The 19,935-nt window shown below is 39.7% G+C and overlaps 1 protein-coding gene across 1 annotated transcript in view; it reads right to left on the bottom strand.

The window, feature by feature from the left end:
• The window catches only part of LOC142663644 (vertebrate ancient opsin-like), a 35,501-nt gene extending 17,466 nt beyond the window's left edge, over positions 1-18,035 (bottom strand). The window contains exons 1-2 of the mRNA XM_075842394.1: positions 17,265-18,035; positions 11,670-11,880 (exon numbers count right to left, since the gene is read on the bottom strand). Of these exons, the coding sequence (XP_075698509.1) occupies positions 11,670-11,880; positions 17,265-17,610 (557 nt within the window). The 5' untranslated portion in view covers positions 17,611-18,035. The remainder of the gene's footprint in view (positions 1-11,669; positions 11,881-17,264) is intronic.
• Between the last annotated feature and the right edge of the window lie 1,900 nt (positions 18,036-19,935).

The raw sequence follows: 19,935 nt of genomic DNA, 5'->3' as shown, positions 1-19,935 counted from the left end.
CATAAATAACACAAAACATCTAGTATAGAAAAGTAGAATGGTATGCATGGCAAATAAAAGTATATTGGAAAGTTGCTGAACTTATAGTGGAATGAATTAGTGTTATATACTGTACGTAAAACTGTGAAAACTCCATAGAGGTGACAAGTGTTTTCCAATACATGTATTCACCATCTGTAAAGATAAAGGATTTCTAAGTTTTATTCTCACTATTAGGCTAGATTCACACGACCGAGTGCAAACTTGGACGTGAAATACTAACGTTTTTCACGTCCAAGTTGCACCCATGTGGGACCCGTTTTCACGGATCCCTCATAGACTTCAGTCTATTGAGCCTGTTGAGGAATCCATGAAAACGGAAGAAAAAAGGACATGTTCTATTCTTCATGACCCTTCACACGGTCCGTTCAAACAACGTTCATGTGAATGGCCCCATTGAAATACATGTGTCTGTGTGGCGGCCGTTGTTTTAACGGCCGTCACATGGATGTATACTATGGTCATGTGAATAAGCCCTGTGGGTTTACATGGGTTTACAAGGGTGGGTGCACATCTAGACACAAGCGGACCTCTCCATGGGAAGTCCATGGCTGACCCGAATCCTTCACACCCTCCTCAGCTCTCACTTTTTGGAAGGCAGGATTCTACAAAATTCTACCAAACAGATCTGTCCTGCCGGGGTAAATGGCCACCCGCATTGAGACTTACAGTGAGAGCTAGTGTTAATCAACATCATGTTGGACTTCATTATCTCCATAGTAGACTGTTTGGAAAAGTCCAATGATCTATAATTCAACCCTGTATATACAACAGAAGAAAGAGCAGCTGATGTAGCCGGCCCCAGTGCTGTTGATACATCAATTAACCCGTTAGTGACCGCCCCATAGTGTTTTTACGGCGCTGCATCGGAATAAATAAACAGAGCAGGGAGCCTCTTAAGCTGCCAGAGGTAGCTGAGGGCTGGGGGCATCCCTACTCAAACGGGTGAGATCGATATTAGTATCGATCTCACTCGTTTAACCCCTCAGATGCGGCACCGCATCTGACTGGTTTTGGAGAGGGAGCTCCTTCTCTCTTCCACCGACACCCGGCGATAAGATCGCCGAGTGTCTGTGTCTCCGATGGCAGCCTGGGGCCTCATAAAGGCCCCCAGGTCTGCCTGTAGTGAATGCCTGCTAGATAATGCCTTCACACGGACAGGCATAATACACTGCAATACAGAAGTATTGCAGTGTATTATAAATGTGATCCGATAATTGCATAGTGAAGTCTCCTAGTGGGACTAGTAAAAAAAAGTAAAAAAAAAAAAATGAAAAACCCACTTTTCCCCCTTACAAACTGCTTTATTATTAACAAACAAGATAAAGTAAAAAAGTTACACATATTTGGTATCGCCACGTCTATAATGACCCCGACTATAAAGCTGTTACATTATTTAACCCGCACGGTGAACGTCGTAAAAAATAAAATAAAAAACCATGCAAAATTGCTGTTTTCTTTGAATCCAGCCTTAAAAAAATGTGATAAAAAGTGATCAAAAAGTCTACTCCAAGATGGTACCGATAAAAACGACAAGTCGTCTCGCAAAAAAAAAGCCCTCATACAATTGCATCGGCAAAAAAATACAAGAGCTATGGCTCTTGAAATATGGAGACACAAAAACAAAGTTTTGAAAAAAAAGAGTTTTCACTGTGTAAAAGTAGTAAAACATACAAAAACTCTACAAAGTTGGTATCGTTGCAATCGCAACAACCCACTGAATAAAGTTATTGTGTTATTTATACCACACGGTAAACAGCATAAATTTAGGACGCAAAAAAGTGTGACGAAATTGCAGGTTTTTTCTATTCCCCCCCAAAAAAAGTTAGTAAAAGTTAATCAATAAATTCTATGTACCCCAAAATGGTGCTATTAAAAATTACAACTTTTCCCGCAAAAAACAAGACCTTATACAGCTATGTCGACGCAAAAATAAAAAAGTTATTATTCTTTGAATGAGACGATGGAAAAAAGTAAAAAATTACTTGGTCATTAACCCCTTCCCGCTCCTGGACGTACTATTAGGTCATGGTAACTATAGCTTTCGCGCTCCATGACCTAATAGTACGTCTCGGGAGTAACGGCCGCTTCGGCCGTCCTCCCGACACATACAGGAGCTGTGACAGCTGCTGTCTTGTACAGCAGCTGTCACAGCTCCTACAGCGGGGACCAATCGCTGTGTCCCCGCTGATTAACCCCTTAAAAGCCGCGTTCTATAGAGATCGCGGCTTTTTAGGGGTTAAGCTGCCATCGCCGGCCTGCTACACGATAGGGGCCGGCGATGGTGACTATGGCAACCGGACACCAAACAATGGCGTCTGGCTATGCCATAGACGGAAGCCTAGTGGGTCCTGACAGAGTCAGGACCCACTATGCTTGCTGTCAGTGAGTAGCTGACAGTTCTAATACACTGCACTACGCATGTAGTGCAGTGTATTAGAATAGCGATCAGAGCCTCCTGCCCTCAAGTCCCCTAGTGGGACAAAGTAATAAAGTAAAAAAAAAGTTTAAAAAAGATGTGTAAAAATAAGAAAATAAAAGTTTTAAAAGTATTAAAAGTAAAAATCCCCCCTTTTCCCTTATCAGTCATTTATTATTAATAAAAATATATAAACAAACAAATAAACTATACATAATTGGTATCGCCGCGTCCGTAACGACCTGAACTACAAAATTATTTCGTTATTTATCCCGCACGGTGAACGCCGTAAAAGACAATAATAATAAACCGTACCACAATTGTTTGGTCACTTCACCTCCCAAAAAATTGAATAAAAAGAGATCAAAAAGTCGCATGTACCGAAAAAATGGTACTGATCGAAACTACAGTTCGTTACGCAAAAAATAAGTCCTCGTACGGCTTTATTGATTGAAAAATAAAAAAGTTCTGGCGCTTAGAATAAGGTAACACAAAAAGTAAATGATTTTTTACAAAACGTATTTTATTGTGCAAACGCCATAAGACATAAAAAAAAACTATAAAAATCTGGTATCGCCGTAATCGTATCGCCCCGCAGAATAAAGTGAATATGTCATTTATAGCGCACGGTGAACGCTGTAAAAAAAATAGAATAAAAAAACAATAGTAGAATTGCTGTTTTTTGTCACCACGCCACCTAAAAATAGAATAAAAACTGATCAAAAAGCCGCACACACCCCATGAAAACTGCAATGGATTCCTCAAGGGGTCTAGTTTCCAAATTGGGGTCACTTTTGGGGGGTTTCCAATGTTTTGGCACCACAAGACTTCTTCAAACCGGACATGGTGCCTGATAAAAAAGAGGCCTCAAAATCCACTAGGTGCTCCTTTGCTTCGGAGGCCGGTGCTTCAGTCCATTACCGCACGAGGGCCACATGTGGGATATTTCTCAAAACTGCAGAATCTGGGCAATACGTATTAAGTTGCGTTTCTCTGATAAATCCTTTTGTGTTGTAAAAAAAATGGTATAAAGAGGATTTTCTGACAAAAAAAAAAATGTCAACTTCACCTCTACTTTGCTCTAAATTTCTGTGAAACACCTAAAGGGTTCATAAACTTTCGAAATGCTGTTGTGAATACTTTGAGGGTCTAGTTTCTAAAATGGGGTGTTTGATAGGGGTTTCTAATATATGGGCCCCTCAAAGCAACTTCAGAAGTGAACTGTAACCTAAAAAAATAAATAAATGAGGCAATACTTCGCTTCTTACATTATACTGATAAGGAGCCGTGCCCACCCCGAGATGACCCCAGTTTTGACCGTTTGTATAAACGGAGACCCCTATTAGACCGTTTCAGTGCCCGGTTTTCCCAAGCATACACCTCCGAGAAGTGTATTTCTATTGATGAGTCCCTAGTAGATTTTAAAGGGAGGGTTCAATTCCGCGAGTACCTGCCGGGTAAGAGGGCAAGGTATGGCGTGAAGATGTCTAAGCTGTGCGAGAGTGCATCAGGGTATACCTACAGGTTTAGGATATATGAAGGAAAGGACACCCCCAAACCAGACTGCATCCTGGACTACAATAGGTACATGGGAGGGATGGAATTGTAAGATCAAGCCCTGAAGCCCTACAGCGCCATGCGGTGTGGTATAAGAAGCTGGCCGTGCACATCATACAGATGGCTTTGTACAATGCGTACGTGCTACGTCGATGTGCAGGCCAGACGGGAACTTTCCTGGAATTTCAAGAGGTGATTATCAAGAACCTAATCTTTAGGGACCAAGAAGGGGGGGCACCCAGTACTTCTGGAAGCGGGGCCACACGCATCGTACCAGGGCAACACTTTCCAGGGGAAGTTCCCCAAACTGGCAAGAAGGGAAAAAGTCAAAAGAGGTGCAAAGTCTGCTATAAGAGGGTGATAAGGGATGACACAATATATCAATGTGACACGTGTCCCGAATAACCAGAGCTCTGTATGAAAGAGTGTTTTAAAATTCATCATACATCCCTTGGTTTATAATTTACCCCAATTTTATTTACCTTGATGCACTCAGCACAGCTTATGCCCCCTCGTCTTTCCCCTCTGAGCCCTGCTGTGTGCCCAGGCAGCTGATAACAGCCACATGTAGAGTATTGCCGTACCCAGGAGAACTCACATTACAGTTTATGGGGTGTAGGTCTCCGGTCAAAATTCTCACTTACACCTCTAGATGAATGCCTTAAGGGTGTAGTTTTTAAAACGGGGTCACTTCTTGCGGGTTTCAACTGTACTGGCACCTCAGGTGCTTCTGCATACATGACTTTGCACGAGAAAATCCCCAGTAGGCCAAATGGTGGTCCTTTCCTTCTGAGCCCTCCCATGGGCCCAAACGGCAGTTTATCACTACAAATGGGGTATTGCGGCACTCAGAACAAACTGCGCAATAGAATGGGGTATTTTGTTTCTTGTGAAAATAAGAAATTTTCAGCCAAAACTACATATTATTTGAAAAAAATAATTTTGTTTTCATTCCCAGCCCAATTCAAATAAGTTCTGTGAAAAAACTATTGGGTCAAAATGGTCACAACACCCATAAATGAATTCCTTGAGGGGTGTAGTTTCCAAAATGGGGTCATTTGTGGTTGGTTTCTATTGCTTTGATACCTCTGGGGCTCTGCAAATGTGACATGGCACCCGAAAACCAATCCAGCAAAATCTGGACTCCAAAGAACAAATAGCGCTCCTTTGCTTTTGAGCCCTCCCATGGGCCCAAACAGCAGTTTATCACCACAAATGAGGTAGTGCCGCACTCAGGACAAATTGGGCAACAAAATTGAGTATTTCATTTCTTGTGAAAATAAGAATTTTTGAGCTAAAATGACATATTATTGGGAAAAAAATATTTTTTTTTTATTCCGAGCCCAATTCAAATAAGTTCTGTGAAGAAACTATGGGGTCTAAATGGTCACATTACCCATAAATGAATTCCTTGAGGGGTGTAGTTTCCAAAATGGGGTCACTTCTGGTGGGTTTCCATTGCTTTGATACCTCTGGGGCTCTGCAAATGTGACATGGCACCCGAAAACCAAACCAGCAAAATCTGCGCTCCAAAGAACACACAGCGCTCCTTCCCTTCTGAGGCCTCCCATGAGCCCAAACGGCAGTTTATCACCACAAATGGGGTATTGCCACCCTAAGGACAAATTGGGCAACAAAATGGAGTATTTTGTTACCTGTGAAAATAAGAATTTTTGATAAAAAATTACATCTTATAGGAAAAAAATTCATTTTTTTTAATGTCACAGCCCAATTGAAATAGGTGCTGTGAAAAAACTGTGCGGTCAAAATGCTAACAACAACCATAAATAAATTCCTTGAGGGGTGTAGTTTCCAATATGGGGTCACTTCTGGCGGGTTTCCATTGCTTTGATACCTCTGAGGCTCTGTAAATGCGACATGGCACCCGAAAACCAATCCAGCAAAATCTGGACTCCAACAAACACATAGCGCTCCTTTCTTTCTGAGCCCTCCCATAAGCCCAAACGGCAGTTTATCACCACAAATGGGGTATTGCCACACTAAGGACAAATTGGGCAACAAAATTTTGTTCCCTGTGAAAATAAGAAATTTTTAACACAAATGACATTTTATTGGAAAAAATTACATTTTTTTCATTTCACAGCCCAATTCAAATACGTGCTGTGAAAAAACTGTGTGGTCAAAATGGTAACAACAACCATAAATGAATTCCTTGAGGGGTGTAGTTTCCAAAATGGGGTCACTATTGGGGGATTCCTACTGTTTTGGCACCTCAACACCTCTTCAAACCTGGCATGCTGCCTAAAATATATTCTAATAAAAAAGAGGACTCAAAATCCACCAGGTGCTTCTTTGCTTCTAGGGCTTGTGTTTTATTCCACGAGCGCACTAAAGCCACATGTGGGACATTTCTAAAAACGGCAGAATCTGGACAATACATATTTAGTAGTGTTTCTCTGGTAAAACCTTCTTTGTTACAGAAAAAAAAATGAATAAAATTGAACTTCAGCAAGAAAAATGAAATTTGCAAATTTCACCTCCACTTTGCTTTAATTCCTGTGAAATGCCTGAAGGGTTAAAAAACTTTCTAAATGCTGTTTTGAATACTTTGAGGGGTCTAGTTTTTAAAATGGGGTGTTTTATCAGGGTTTCTAATACATAGGCCCCTCAAAGCCACTTCAGAACTCAAGAGGTACTTTAAAAAAAAGGCTTTTGAAATTTTCTTAAAAATATGAGAAATTGCTGTTTATGTTCTAAGCCTTGTAACGTCCAAGAAAAATAAAAGAATGTTCAAAAAACGATGCCAATCCAAAGTAGACATATGGGAAATGTGAACTAGTAACTATTTTGGGTGGTATAACCGTCTGTTTTACAAGCAGATGTATTTAAATTCTGAAAAATGCTATGTTTTCAACATTTTCTCTACATTTTGCAATTTTTCACCAATAAACACTAAATATATCGACCAAATTTTACCACGATCATGAAGCCCAATATGTCACGAGAAAACAATCTCAGAATGGTTTGGGTAGGTTTAAGCATTCCGATGTTATTACCACATAAAGTGAAATATGTCAGATTTGAAAAATGGGCTCTGAGCCTTAAGGCCAAAACTAGGCTGCGTCCTTAAGGGGTTAAGGTCTAAAATAGGCTGGTCATTAAGGGGTTAATATGTAGATATGGTCCAAGCTAAGTTAAATAAAATAAATGTGCACAAGGCCCCGGGACCAGATAGGTTACACCCTAGAGTTCCTAAAGAGCTTAGTTCTGTTATTTCTGTCCCCCTCTTCATAATATTCAGAGATTCTCTAGAGACTGGTATAGTGCCAAGGGACTGGGTCAGGGCAAATGTGATGCCTATTTTCAAAAAGGGCTCTAGGTCTTCCCTAATTATAGATCAGTAAGCTTAACATCGATCGTGGGATAAATGTTTGAGGGGCTATTGAGGGACTATATACAGGATTATGTGACAAAACATAGTATTATAATTGAAGAGGTGAGCAGAAGCCTAGACAGTGGGGCCGCTGTGGATATAGTGTTTTTGGACTTTGCAAAGGCATTTGACACTGTCCCTCATAGACGTCTAATGGGTAAATTAAGGACTATAGGTTATAAGGACCGTATACAGAGAGTTGTGGTCAATGATTCCTACTCTGAATGGTCCCCAGTTATAAGTGGTGTACCCCAGGGTTCAGTGCTGGGACCACTATTATTCAACTTATTTATTAATGATATAGAGGATGGGATTAATAGCACTATTTCTATTTTTGTAGATGACACCAAGCTATGTAGTATTGTTCAGTCTATGGAAGATATTCGTAAATTGCAAGCTGATTTGGACACACTGAGTGTTTGGGCATCCACTTGAGGTTTAATGTAGATAAATGTTAAGTTATGCATCTGGGTACCAACAATCTTCATGCAACATATGTCCTAGGGGGAGCTACACTGGGAGAGTCACTTGTTGAGAAAAATCTGGGTGTACTTGTAGATTATAGACTAAATAACAGCATGCAGTGTCAATCAGCTGCTTCAAAGACCAGCAAGATATTGTCGTGTATTAAAAAAAGGGATGGACTCGCGGGACAGAGAGATAATATTACCACTTTACAAAGCATTAGTGAGGCCTCATCTAGAATATGCAGTTCAGTTCTGGGCTCCAGTTCATAGAAAGGATGCCCTGGAGTTGGAAAAAATACAAAGAAGAGCAACGAAGCTAATAAGGGGCATGGAGAATCTAAGTTATGAAGAAAGATTAAAAGAATTAAACCTATTTAGCCTTGAAAAGAGACGACTAAGGGGGTACATGATCAACTTATATAAATATATGAATGGCACATACAAAAAATATGGTGAAATCCTGTTCCATGTAAAACCCACTCAAAAAACAAGGGGGCACTCCCTCCGTCTGGAAAAAGAAAGCTTTAACCTGCAGAAGCGACAAGCCTTTTTTAATGTGAGAACTGTGAATCTATGGAATAGCCTACCGCAGGAGCCGGTCACAGCAGGGACAGTAGATGGCTTTAAAAAAGGTTTAGATAATTTCCTAGACCGAAAAAACATCAGCTCCTATGTCAATGTGTAGAAATTTTTCCCTTCCCTTTTCCCATCCCTTGGTTGAACTTGATAGACATGTGTCCTTTTTCAACCGTACTATGTAACTATGTAACCCCCGAAGTTGCCCATTGGGACCCATTTAGAGTGGTGTCCCAGTTTAGAGTGTCTCTCATGGGAAAACCCTTTAAAGAGTTTTCCCATGAGAGACATTTATGACATATCCACAGGATATGTCATAAATGTCAGATAAATGCAGGTCCCACCTCTGGGAGCCGCACCTATCTCCAGAGCGGGGCCCGCTAAACCCCGTTCAGCCGTTCTGTGTTGCGGCTGAATTAGGTGAATTAGACCATGAAAAAGGTTATATGGTCGCGAGTTACGTAAACAGCGCTGTTTCCGTAACTTCTATAGTAGTGAGTGGCAGTTACGGAAGCAGTGTAGAATGCGAGCTACGCGGTTTCCCTAACTACCATTCAGTACAATGATGTTCCTTTGACAGAACCATTATATTTGATTTCCCATATCACGCAGCTAAATGCAGCCACTGTCATATGTAATCACCACTCATTAAATGTTCTCCTCAGGGTTTCGCTCTGGTGTTCAGTAACTTTTGAATAAAAAATGTATTGTCTCTGGTGAATAATGGGAACACAGTAATGAGCAATCCCTACAATAAAAACATTGGGGCAAATGGCTATATTAATGAAGCCGTAGCCCCTTTTTTTCTGATACTTCCCAATGTGTTGAAAGAAGTGGACATGACCTCTGAGTCTTCTCAAGTGATGTCACTAGTAAACAGGTGTCTCATAATAACTGAAACCATATAGATCATTTTAAGTCAAAAGAAAAGAAGGCCACAGGCTAGTAGCAGACATAAAAAAAGAAAAAACTTTTTGTATCATAATCATCCATTGTGATGCCTTTCATTAAAGCATTTCTACACAGCCCCCAGGATGAGGTACAACTTATATATACCCATTATGATTTTGCCTCACTATGCCAATCACAAATAATGAAGATGGGCAGCTAAGGGGAGCTCTGTACATTGGGAGAACTTCCTGGAGGAGTCATTGAGGACACACTCTTCTACAATTGCCCCCCTCCCCTCTCCACAAGATTGGGAGGTAGAATGATGAAGTGGTGTATATTAGTGCCAATTTTTAAATGAGGAATCCCTTTAAATCATTATAACATGGTGCTATTTAGATGCTGGCACGTACCAGGTATAAGCTAGATGCCTGCTATATCTATAAATCATACAAGACATATTGTTCTTTCAGTGAGAATGCTTATGACATCTCTCAGTTCTGATGGGATAGGCCAACAATCAAAAGTCAATGTCGATTTCTATTGTCCTCAGCCAAAAACAAATGGAGCTAGACATGTTTGACAATATGTTACTTCTCTCATCTCCATAAGTATTTTCAGCTACAAAAAAGCATGTCTATGGTCATCCTTATTTATGAAGAGTCGGGCCATGTAATGTAGATGAAGGTAATGATATTGTATGTTTCCTAAACTTAAAGGGTTTGTCTACAATTTAAAAAAAAAAATGGTATCCTTTCTTTTTTTTAAGCATAAACAGTGCCCCTCTTGTCCATGGGCTGTGTCTAGTATAGGAGCTCATCCCCATTTAAGTAAATGGGGCTTAGATGCAATTCCAGACATAGCCCATGGACAAGAGTGGCACTGTTTGAGAGAAAAGAAAGGATACCCATTTTTTTCTGATCCAAGAGAAAACTTTCAATCAAATGGGATCAAAAGAGCAGAACATGGTCAACAGATTTCCTAATCTAGTATATCATTCAATATCACAACTTAGCTATATTGCTATGTTGCTCTTTAAGACAAATTGAAGGTGAATTGGATATTACAATATGGCTGCTTATTATTCAATAACACTTTTAACTTTTTCCAGGGTTATGACTGATTCTTTATTATTAATATGAGTTTCTTCTGTTCTGGCAGTACCTGTAGTGGAGGTATGTTAAGACTAGGCTGTGCATATTTATGACTACACATGGCTAATGTTGGCCTCCTGGCACTTATTCTTTCCCCTGATGAAACATGACGCAATGTCACACAAGTTCTATGATGTTCAGCAATGAGATGAATCCAGTATGATCACCGGTTCACATAGTGAAAGGGGTGGATCTCTACATGTATTTCCACAATTTGCGTCAAATGTGGATGTCAGCGTTTGGGGAGACGTGTGGCTGCCAAATACTTCTAGTGCTGCTTCTCTCCAGGATATTCTGTTTAGTATATGCTTTTCCAGACATCAAAAATCAAGGAACTGACTGGCAACCCCATAGATGTTAGATTGTTGGCAGATCCCATCAAATAACTAAAGCTAGTTGTAGAATGTCATTTATATATCATGGGAACATCATTGGTATTGTTGTAATAACTTTGTGTATGCCCCTTCCCACAAAGGATCCAATTTAAAAAACAAAAATCGGAAAAATATGTTTTTCGGGGAAAATCAATATGTCTTTGGCCAGCTTAAGCTTACTATGTATGATAAAGATCTAGAGAACCATGCAGCCCACACTCCCCATCATAACCCAATTTTTTTTCCCTTTAGCTCCACTTCTGGCTTTGGCTCAAAAAACGACATCAAAACTCTATGTGTGATTTTACCCTTAGGGTGTGCTCATATGTGGCATTTGTGTTTCCGCAGCGTAAACCTATGCTGTGGAAAACATTACAATGTATGCCTATGGAAAAAATATTTTGCGACACAGACAGATTTCTCTAGTTCTTGCGTTGCAGAATATTTTTCCCATGTTTACGCTGCCGAAACACAATGCAAGTACGCCACGTGTGAGGGGAAACATTTTAACAGGGGTTTCTTCATGGTAAAAAGGTTGGGAACAACTGCAAATAAAAGAACAGACCAAGCTGAGATGGTCTTCTGATGTAGGACGGAAATGGGTAATTTATTGACAGTGGTCCTTTGGGTCATCATGAACGCTGGTAGAAGTTTGTGAGTTGTGTTTTACCCATTGAACATGACTCTTGACTATACTTACAATGGAAAAAGTTATTCAGGCTACTGGATGAAAAAGTCTCCAACAACGTGCAAATTGATAAAGATTATGAGTTCTTACAAAAAATGAGAAAAGCTCCTTACCAGTTGGGTTCACACGTAGTTCCGATTTTACTTGTTGTGTAGCTACTCCATCCCATGGTTGGAGGAATTGTCCAAATAAAAGAGAAAACCCACACAAATAGAATACCAATGGCAGAATGTTTCCCGCGAAGACGGAGATTTCCAAGTGGCCTGCAAATCACGATGTACCTCTCAAACGCTAAGATTGACAAGGACCACAAAGCTACGATGCCTGAGAAGAGAAGGAAAATGTTAACATTGATGTGTGATCATTAATGGTGTTATGTACTGATCTTCACTATAATACCTAAAAACCTGGCGGTGCTCAATATCATACTGTAAGGAGTTATCGTGGAAGAACATATAATATTCAAAGAAAGTTACGAGTCTTTAAAGTCCACCAACAATGTTACATAATCAAATAACAAGGCATGTCTACTATCTAAGGTGCGGCGGATATGGAAGGGACTATACAAAAGTCCACCTATGCGCTATATATGTACTGTATATATATATATATATATATATATATATATAAATACACTACCGTTCAAAAGTTTAGGGTCACTTAGAAATGTCCTTATTTTTGAAAGAGAAGCACAGCTTTTTTCAATGAAGATAACATTAAATTAATCAGAAATACACTCCATACATTGTTAATGTGCTAAATGACTATTCTAGCTGCAAACGTCTGGTTTTTAATGACATATCTACATAGGTGTATAGAGGCCCATTTCCAGCAACCATCTCTCCAGTGTTCCAATGGTACATTGTGTTTGCTAACTGTGTTAGAAGGCTAATGGATGATTAGAAAACACTTGAAAACCCTTGTGCAATTATGTTAGCACCGCTGTAAACAGTTTTGCTGTTTAAAGGAGCTATAAAACTGACCTTCCTTTGAGCTAGTTGAGAATCTGGAGAATAACATTTGTTGGTTCGATTAAACTCTCAAAATGGCTAGAAAAAGAGAGCTTTCATGTGAAACTCGATAGTCTATGTGTGTACTACTCCCTTCAGAGGACAGCACAAACAGGCTCTAACCAGAGTAGAAAGAGAAGTGGGAGGCCCCGCTGCACATCTGAGCAACAAGACAAGTACATTAGAGTCTCTAGTTTGAGAAATAGACGCCTCACAGGTCCTCAACTCGCAGCTTCATTAAATAGTACCCGCAAAACGCCGGTGTCAACATCTACAGTGAAGAGGCGACTTCGGGATGCTGGCCTTCAGGGCAGAGTGGCAAAGAAAAAGCCATATCTGAGACTGGCTAATAAAATGAAAAGATTAATATGGGCAAAAGCACACAGACATTGGACAGAGGAAGATTGGAAAAAAGTGTTATGGACAGACGAATCGAAGTTTGAGGTGTTTGGATCACACAGAAGAACATTTGTGAGACGCAGAACAACTGACGCCATCTGTCAAGCATGGTGGAGGTAATGTCATGGTCTGGGGTTGCTTTGGTGCTGGTAAAGTGGGAGATTTGTACAAGGTAAAAGGGATTTTGAATAAGGAAGGCTATCACTCCATTTTTCAACGCCATGCCATACCCTGTGGACAGCGCTTGATTGGAGCCAATTTCATCCTACAACAGGACAATGACCCAAAGCACACCTCCAAATTATGCAAGGTGAGGTAGAAAAAAAGAAACACGGCGCCGCAAATCAGAATCTGATGAAATAGTAATAAAATTGGGTCGATGAGACAATTCCGCTCACCTCGGGTGGTGGACACCAAGGAGGTGTCAACAAAGCTTAGGAAGCTGCAGCCAGGTCCACAACACAGCCAAACGAAGTTTGCTGTCGGTTTGTAGTAGTTTTAGGAGTAGGAAAAACGGGACCAACGGTGCTGCTTCAATCTTTAGGCGATACACAATACACAACCAACGTAGTGGATTAAGTGTATAAGGTTTTATTGTTGATAGGCTACGCGTTTCGACGTCGAACTGACGTCTTCCTCAGGCCAATACAGACTGTGCGGTTCCTGCCCTATTTATACATCAGGGCGAGGAATAAGACCGCCAGTTATAATGGGTCAAAGGTCACATGAGATACAGAAATATAAACAAGGACGCTCCCAACCATTATTATATACCTGTGCGGTCCAAACATGCGGTCCATTCAAACCTTTGTGTTCCCCTACGGCTTCCGGAGTTCCTTCTGACTCCTAGTAACCAAGGACGCTCTGACTCAGCAGTTCTTGGGCTACATTTGTTTCTTCCGTTAACATTATTCAAAACACAATAAAACTCAGACATAAGCAAATCTTTAATATATGATCGTTTATTCACCCACATTTCTATACATAAATATAGTTTTTGGCTGTCATATAAATCTCTCTTGAAAACACGGTACTGATCTGTCAGTCTAACTAAGATTTTTAAAACAGCTTTTAAACATGTTGTTAATCCCGTTTATTCTTATCGTATTATGACACTTGTAATTGCTTTTAAATGCTGCTTCTTTCTTCTGTTGTTTATATTTCTGTATCTCATGTGACCTTTGACCCATTATAACTGGCGGTCTTATTCCTCGCCCTGATGTATAAATAGGGCAGGAACCGCACAGTCTGTATTGGCCTGAGGAAGACGTCAGTTCAACGTCGAAACGCGTAGCCTATCAACAATAAAACCTTATACACTTAATCCACTACGTTGGTTGTGTATTGTGTATCGCCTAAAGATTGAAGCAGCGCCGTTGGTCCCGTTTTTCCTACTCCTAAAACTACTCCAAATTATGCAAGAACTATTTAGGGAAGAAGCAGGCAGCTGGTATTCTATCTGTAATGGAGTGGCCAGCGCAGTCACCAGATCTCAACCCCATAGAGCTGTTGTGGGAGCAGCTTGACCGTATGGTACGCAAGAAGTACCCATCAAGCCAATCCAACTTGTGGGAGGGGCATCTGGAAGCATGGGGTGAAATGTCTCCCGATTACCTCAGCAAATTAACAGCTAGAATGCCAAAGGTCTGCAATGCTGTAATTGCTGCAAATGGAGCATTCTTTGACGAAAGAAAAGTTTGAAGGAGAAAATTATTATTTCAAATAAAAATCATTATTTCTAACCTTGTCAATGTCTTGACTATATTTTCTAGTCATTTTGCAACTCATTTGATAAATATAAGTGTGAGTTTTCATGGAAAACACAAAATTGTCTGGGTGACTCCAAACTTTTGAACAGTAGTGTATGCATTAGAAACTATAGAGATTTCTATAAACTCTCCATAGAAAAGCCTGAATCCATGAGACATGTCTATGAATAAGACATGTGTAACAGAAACTGTCCCCAACCTTCACCCATAGCCAGGACAACTTTCCAGATCAGCATTTAAAGGGTTATTATGGTTTCAGAAAAAAAATGTTATGTCTTGTATAATGAAATGTTTTACAATTTTCTAATATACTTTCTTCATCAATTCCTCATGGTTTCCAAGATCTCTGCTTGCAATAGGAACCTTCATTGTTCATTTCCAGTGGATACAAATCTGTCCTGGTCATGTGATGGACACACAGGTGCGCAGCTCGTTACAAGACAGAACTCTGATACACATACTGTAACTATAACGAGCCCTGCACCTGTGTGTCCATCACATGATCATGACAGATTTTTATCCACTGGAAATAAACAATGAAGGTTCCTATTGCAAGCAGAGATCTTGTAAACCATGAGGAATTGATGAAGAAAGTATATTAGAAAATTGTATAACTTTTCATTCTACAAAGAATAACACTGATTTGCAGAATACTCCTTTAAGGACCAAATGTTAACCCTAACATTGATTATTGATTATTAGAATGATTATTAACAACAGGACAATGACCCAAAGCACACCTCCAAATTATTCAAGAACTATTTAGGGAAGAAGCAGGCAGCTGGTATTCTATTTGTAATGGAGTGGCCAGCGCAGTCACCAGATCTCAACCCCATAGAGCTGTTGTGGGAGCAGCTTGACCGTATGGTACGCAAGAATGATTATACTAATGATTATTAGAACGTTTTAGAAGTTTTCGTTATTTGATTATTGTTGAGCAAAAGATTAAAAAAAACACTTTAAAAACAAACTAATAACAAATAAACTTTTCTCTACTCTAAGATCATACAACATGGTTTCATACAATTTGTCTATTTCATACAACATGACTGGAAATTTCTCCTTTCTCTATTAATGCTGTAAATATATTGCTGGAAATCTTGGAAAAATCGCCTCGTCGGCGCTTCACGCATGGGCAAATTATCGATTATTGAGTTGTATTTGCCACATAAAACACAAAGGAGGATGAAATACTGATCTATATTCCGGTATATTAATCTCTATTGCTTTATATGCGGTCATGATTGCTCAGTAATAGAAAATTAACCAATTGGTGAACGCAGACAAGGGAAAGATTTCTTCATCTTTATTACTGGTTTGCCTCCAAAAGTTACAAAACAGAAACTTACTGCAGAACGTTTACATCACCCGATTAAACCACCCTTGACTCTAACCAGGAAAGAGCTGCAAATTAACTATTTTAATGAAGCCCATTTTCGGCTGGCATTTGACACAACCCATAGAACAAGTGTCAGAGGAATCAAAGTTGCCTGAAGGTGTGTCATGTCAAATACCGTACATGCTTTTGCTGGCTTCTTGCTAGCACATATAGTATGAGATAGATGATAGATAGATAGATAGATAGATAGATAGATAGATAGATAGATAGATAGATAGATAGATAGATAGATAGATAGATAGATAGATAGATAGATAGATAGATAGATAGATAGATAGATAGATAGATAGATAGATAGATAGATAGATAGATAGATAGATAGATAGATAGATAGATAATATATGATTATATTGGAAAAAAGCTAATTTGAAATCCCCAGACTTTTAACGTACAGCCAATCAGCAAACAGCACAGAATCATGTGACCTTGTCAACGGCAGCCTACATGCAACTGTAACAAGAGTGACCTAAAACAGTCTAAACTCTAAAGCACAATGGTACAATACATAAATCTGATTTTCTGCCTCTTTCTCATCTAATTTACCAGAACGGCCAGAACTAAACTTTTCCTTCAAACAGAATCAGCAAGAGCATGTTATGCCGCTAGATCACCAGTGGCTTGCTCAGACCTATGTTTATGTTCAAATAATGATTTTTTTTTTCTTAAAAAAGGAGAAAATTATTATTATTTAATGTGAGCTGGATATTCCAAGCTGTCAGGTGCTTGTCTGTATTCAGATCTGATCTTACCTCCTCCTAAAAGTCAACCGTACGGAATGTTCTAAATTAATTATATAATTTTAGTGCTGTCTGAGGAAGAACATTTAAATTCAGCTATCACCTGTTGAACAGAAAACGTGGTTAGATAATACATTGATGTAGCAGAGCCGAGTTTGTCAGATGTAGCTAAGATGAGTTTGTTAAATGGTAAAACGACATCACAACCGGGTTTTATTTAGGTTAACCTATTGTATTGTCTTAGAGAGTGTATGGAACAACGCAGCCCGGAACGGCTAAAGAACAAATTCAGCTCCTCTTCATCTGTATGGTATAAAAATAAAATTAAGAATAACAATGTAACAATGTAATTATCAACGTCCACTTCTTTTTTTAATAAAAGGTCACAGCTTACCAAAAAAAGTTACTGCAAACCCTTCCAACACGCAAGCCCATGGTCCAAGGTAAAAGTATCCTCTACTGTTGGTGGCAATGCTAATACTGCCACCAACAATGGACACCAAGAAGTCCGCCACTGACAAGTTCACAATGATATAATTTAGCGGTTGCCTCAGCTGTTTGAATTTAAAGGTGACTATGATGACAATAAAGTTCTCAAGAATTGACAAAGTCGTGATCAGGAGCATGAGGGCCGTCAAGACTTGGAAGTTCCATGGCTCAATAGACTTCAAGGGTCCCCGAAACGGGCTCCACTGGGTGGACGTCTCTTGGCTCGCAGGTAGAGAATCATTGGTTGGCATGTTGATAGTGCTCCCCTAGTTGACGAAGGAGCAAGAGAAAAAGTAGCAGCCAACAAGTTCAACTGCTGGTCTTCCAACACGAAAAAGTATTTTGCGGTCTTGGAGAAGAAGGTGCCAAAGTGCCAGTCATTTTGGTGTTCTTTTTGGGTTTTTTGAGTGTCATTCAAAAAATTCAGCAAGAACGCAGAAGAGTTGAGTCACCAAGAGAATCAGTGAACTCCGGGCAATGTTGTATCTGGTGTACTCCTCTTTATATACAAGTAGATGAGCCATTGATTCCTGCGTGCTTGTGTGCTCAATACCCCCCTAGCGTGCAGCCACCCTTCAGCTGACAGCAGCAGTGCTGACAACCTCACCAGGCATTCCTGTTTTGTAGTAGAAAATAACACTGGGATCCCTCCCTGAGAGAATGTAGGAAAAGAGTTAATCCCCTCCCTTCTCAGAAGAAGACAGCGTTCCTCAACACAGTGTGTGGACCAGTTTCGTAGCCTCTTCTGCTAACAAAAGTGTCAGAAGATGATGACAGGGGTGGTAGTAGTCTCCTAAAAGGGAGCGATGTAAAATACCAGGAGAAGGTGAATCCTGTCACTGTCTGATCATGACCGTGCAACATAACGCAAGAGAAGAGGGATGAGGAAAAAGAAGAATATAACATTCCTCATCGAAACAAGGGCTGTTTATTATGGCAGTCAGATATGATGTGTGCACGCTGCCTAAAAGTGTACAATTAAAGTCCTTTCACTGGCATATTCAATCCCCTATCCTGCTGCTTAGAATTACAATATAAAAGCATAAGATTACATGTACTCAAGGCAGAATCATAAATGGCATTGCTAGCAATTATTATTAAGTGGGAATAAAAAGTCCTACTAAAATTAAACTTTTGTTAAAAAAAATGTAATTCAGTGAATATATATATATGGAAAAATCTTTTATTTCAGGATTAATGGGACATGGTAGGTGCTGAATTATCAAATATTCTGGATGATTGAGCATTCACAGAAAAGTATTTGACATTTATTTAAAAGGACCTATCGGAAGACATCCCACATTCTAATGCTAACACAAAATCTTGGACTATAACTTTGTTTTTTGATCATTGCTTTTGATCTTGCAAAATTCCAGAATTATTGCACATTTTTTTGTGCTGGAGACAAGTGCCGGATAATCAGAATTATCAAATGCTATATTCTAATATATAGCACTCCGTGTTAGTGAAAAAAATGGTGGTTTATTAAAGAGGCTCTGTCACCACATTATAAGTGCCCTATCTCCTACATAAGGAGATGGGCGCTGTAATGTAGGTGACAGTAATGCTTTTTATTTTTAAAAAACGATCTTTTTTTACAACGTTAGGAGTGATTTTAGTTTATGCTAATGAGCTTTCTTAATGCCCAAGTGGGCGTACTTTTACTTTCGACCAAGTGGGCGTTGTACAGAGGAGTGCATGACGCTGACCAATCAGCATCATGCACTCCTCTCCATTCATTTACACTGCACTAGCGATATAGTTATATCGCTATGTGCAGCCTCATACACAAGCCCTAACATTACTACAGTGTCCTGATAATGAATACACATGACCATCCAGCCTGGACGTCATGTGTACTCAGAATCCTGACACTTCTGACTCTTTTTTTGTGAGATTCCGGCAAGTGAAACCAAATCTGGCGAGATCACGGAGCTAAACAAGATTTAGTTTCACTTGCCGGAATCTCACAAAAAAAGATTCAGAAGTGTCAGGATTCTGAGTACACATGACGTCCAGGCTGGATGGTCATGTGTATTCATTATCAGGACACTGTAGTAATGTTAGGGTTTGTGTATGAATGAGGCTGCACATAGTGATATATCTATATCGCTAGTGCAGTGTAAATGAATGGAGAGGAGTGCATGATGCCGATTGGTCAGCGTCATACACTCCTCTGTACAACGCCCACTTGGTCGAAAGTAAAAGTGCGCCCACTTGGGCATTAAGAAAGCTCATTAGCATAAACCAAAATCACTCCTAACGTTGTGAAAAAAGATTGTTTTTTTAAATAAAAAGCATTACTGTCACCTACATTACAGCGCCGATCTCCTTATATAGGAGATAGGGCACTTATAATGTGGTGACAGAGTCTCTTTAAGCCAGCACAAACTGCAACATTTCTGTCCTGCTATAGGACCTTTATCATTCTTGTTCACATTGAAAAACAGCTCCAAAAACGGCCGTTGCTACAAAAACGTCTGAAAATCAGGAGCAATTTTCGCCTGTATTTTGCTAAGCCGTGTGAACATACCCGAAGACAGATAGTAATACCACACAAAATAGTTACTAGTTTA

The sequence above is a fragment of the Rhinoderma darwinii genome, chromosome 11 (genome assembly GCF_050947455.1).
Source record: "Rhinoderma darwinii isolate aRhiDar2 chromosome 11, aRhiDar2.hap1, whole genome shotgun sequence".
NCBI lineage: Eukaryota > Metazoa > Chordata > Amphibia > Anura > Rhinodermatidae > Rhinoderma > Rhinoderma darwinii.
This window is presented reverse-complemented; position numbering and strand designations above follow the sequence as displayed.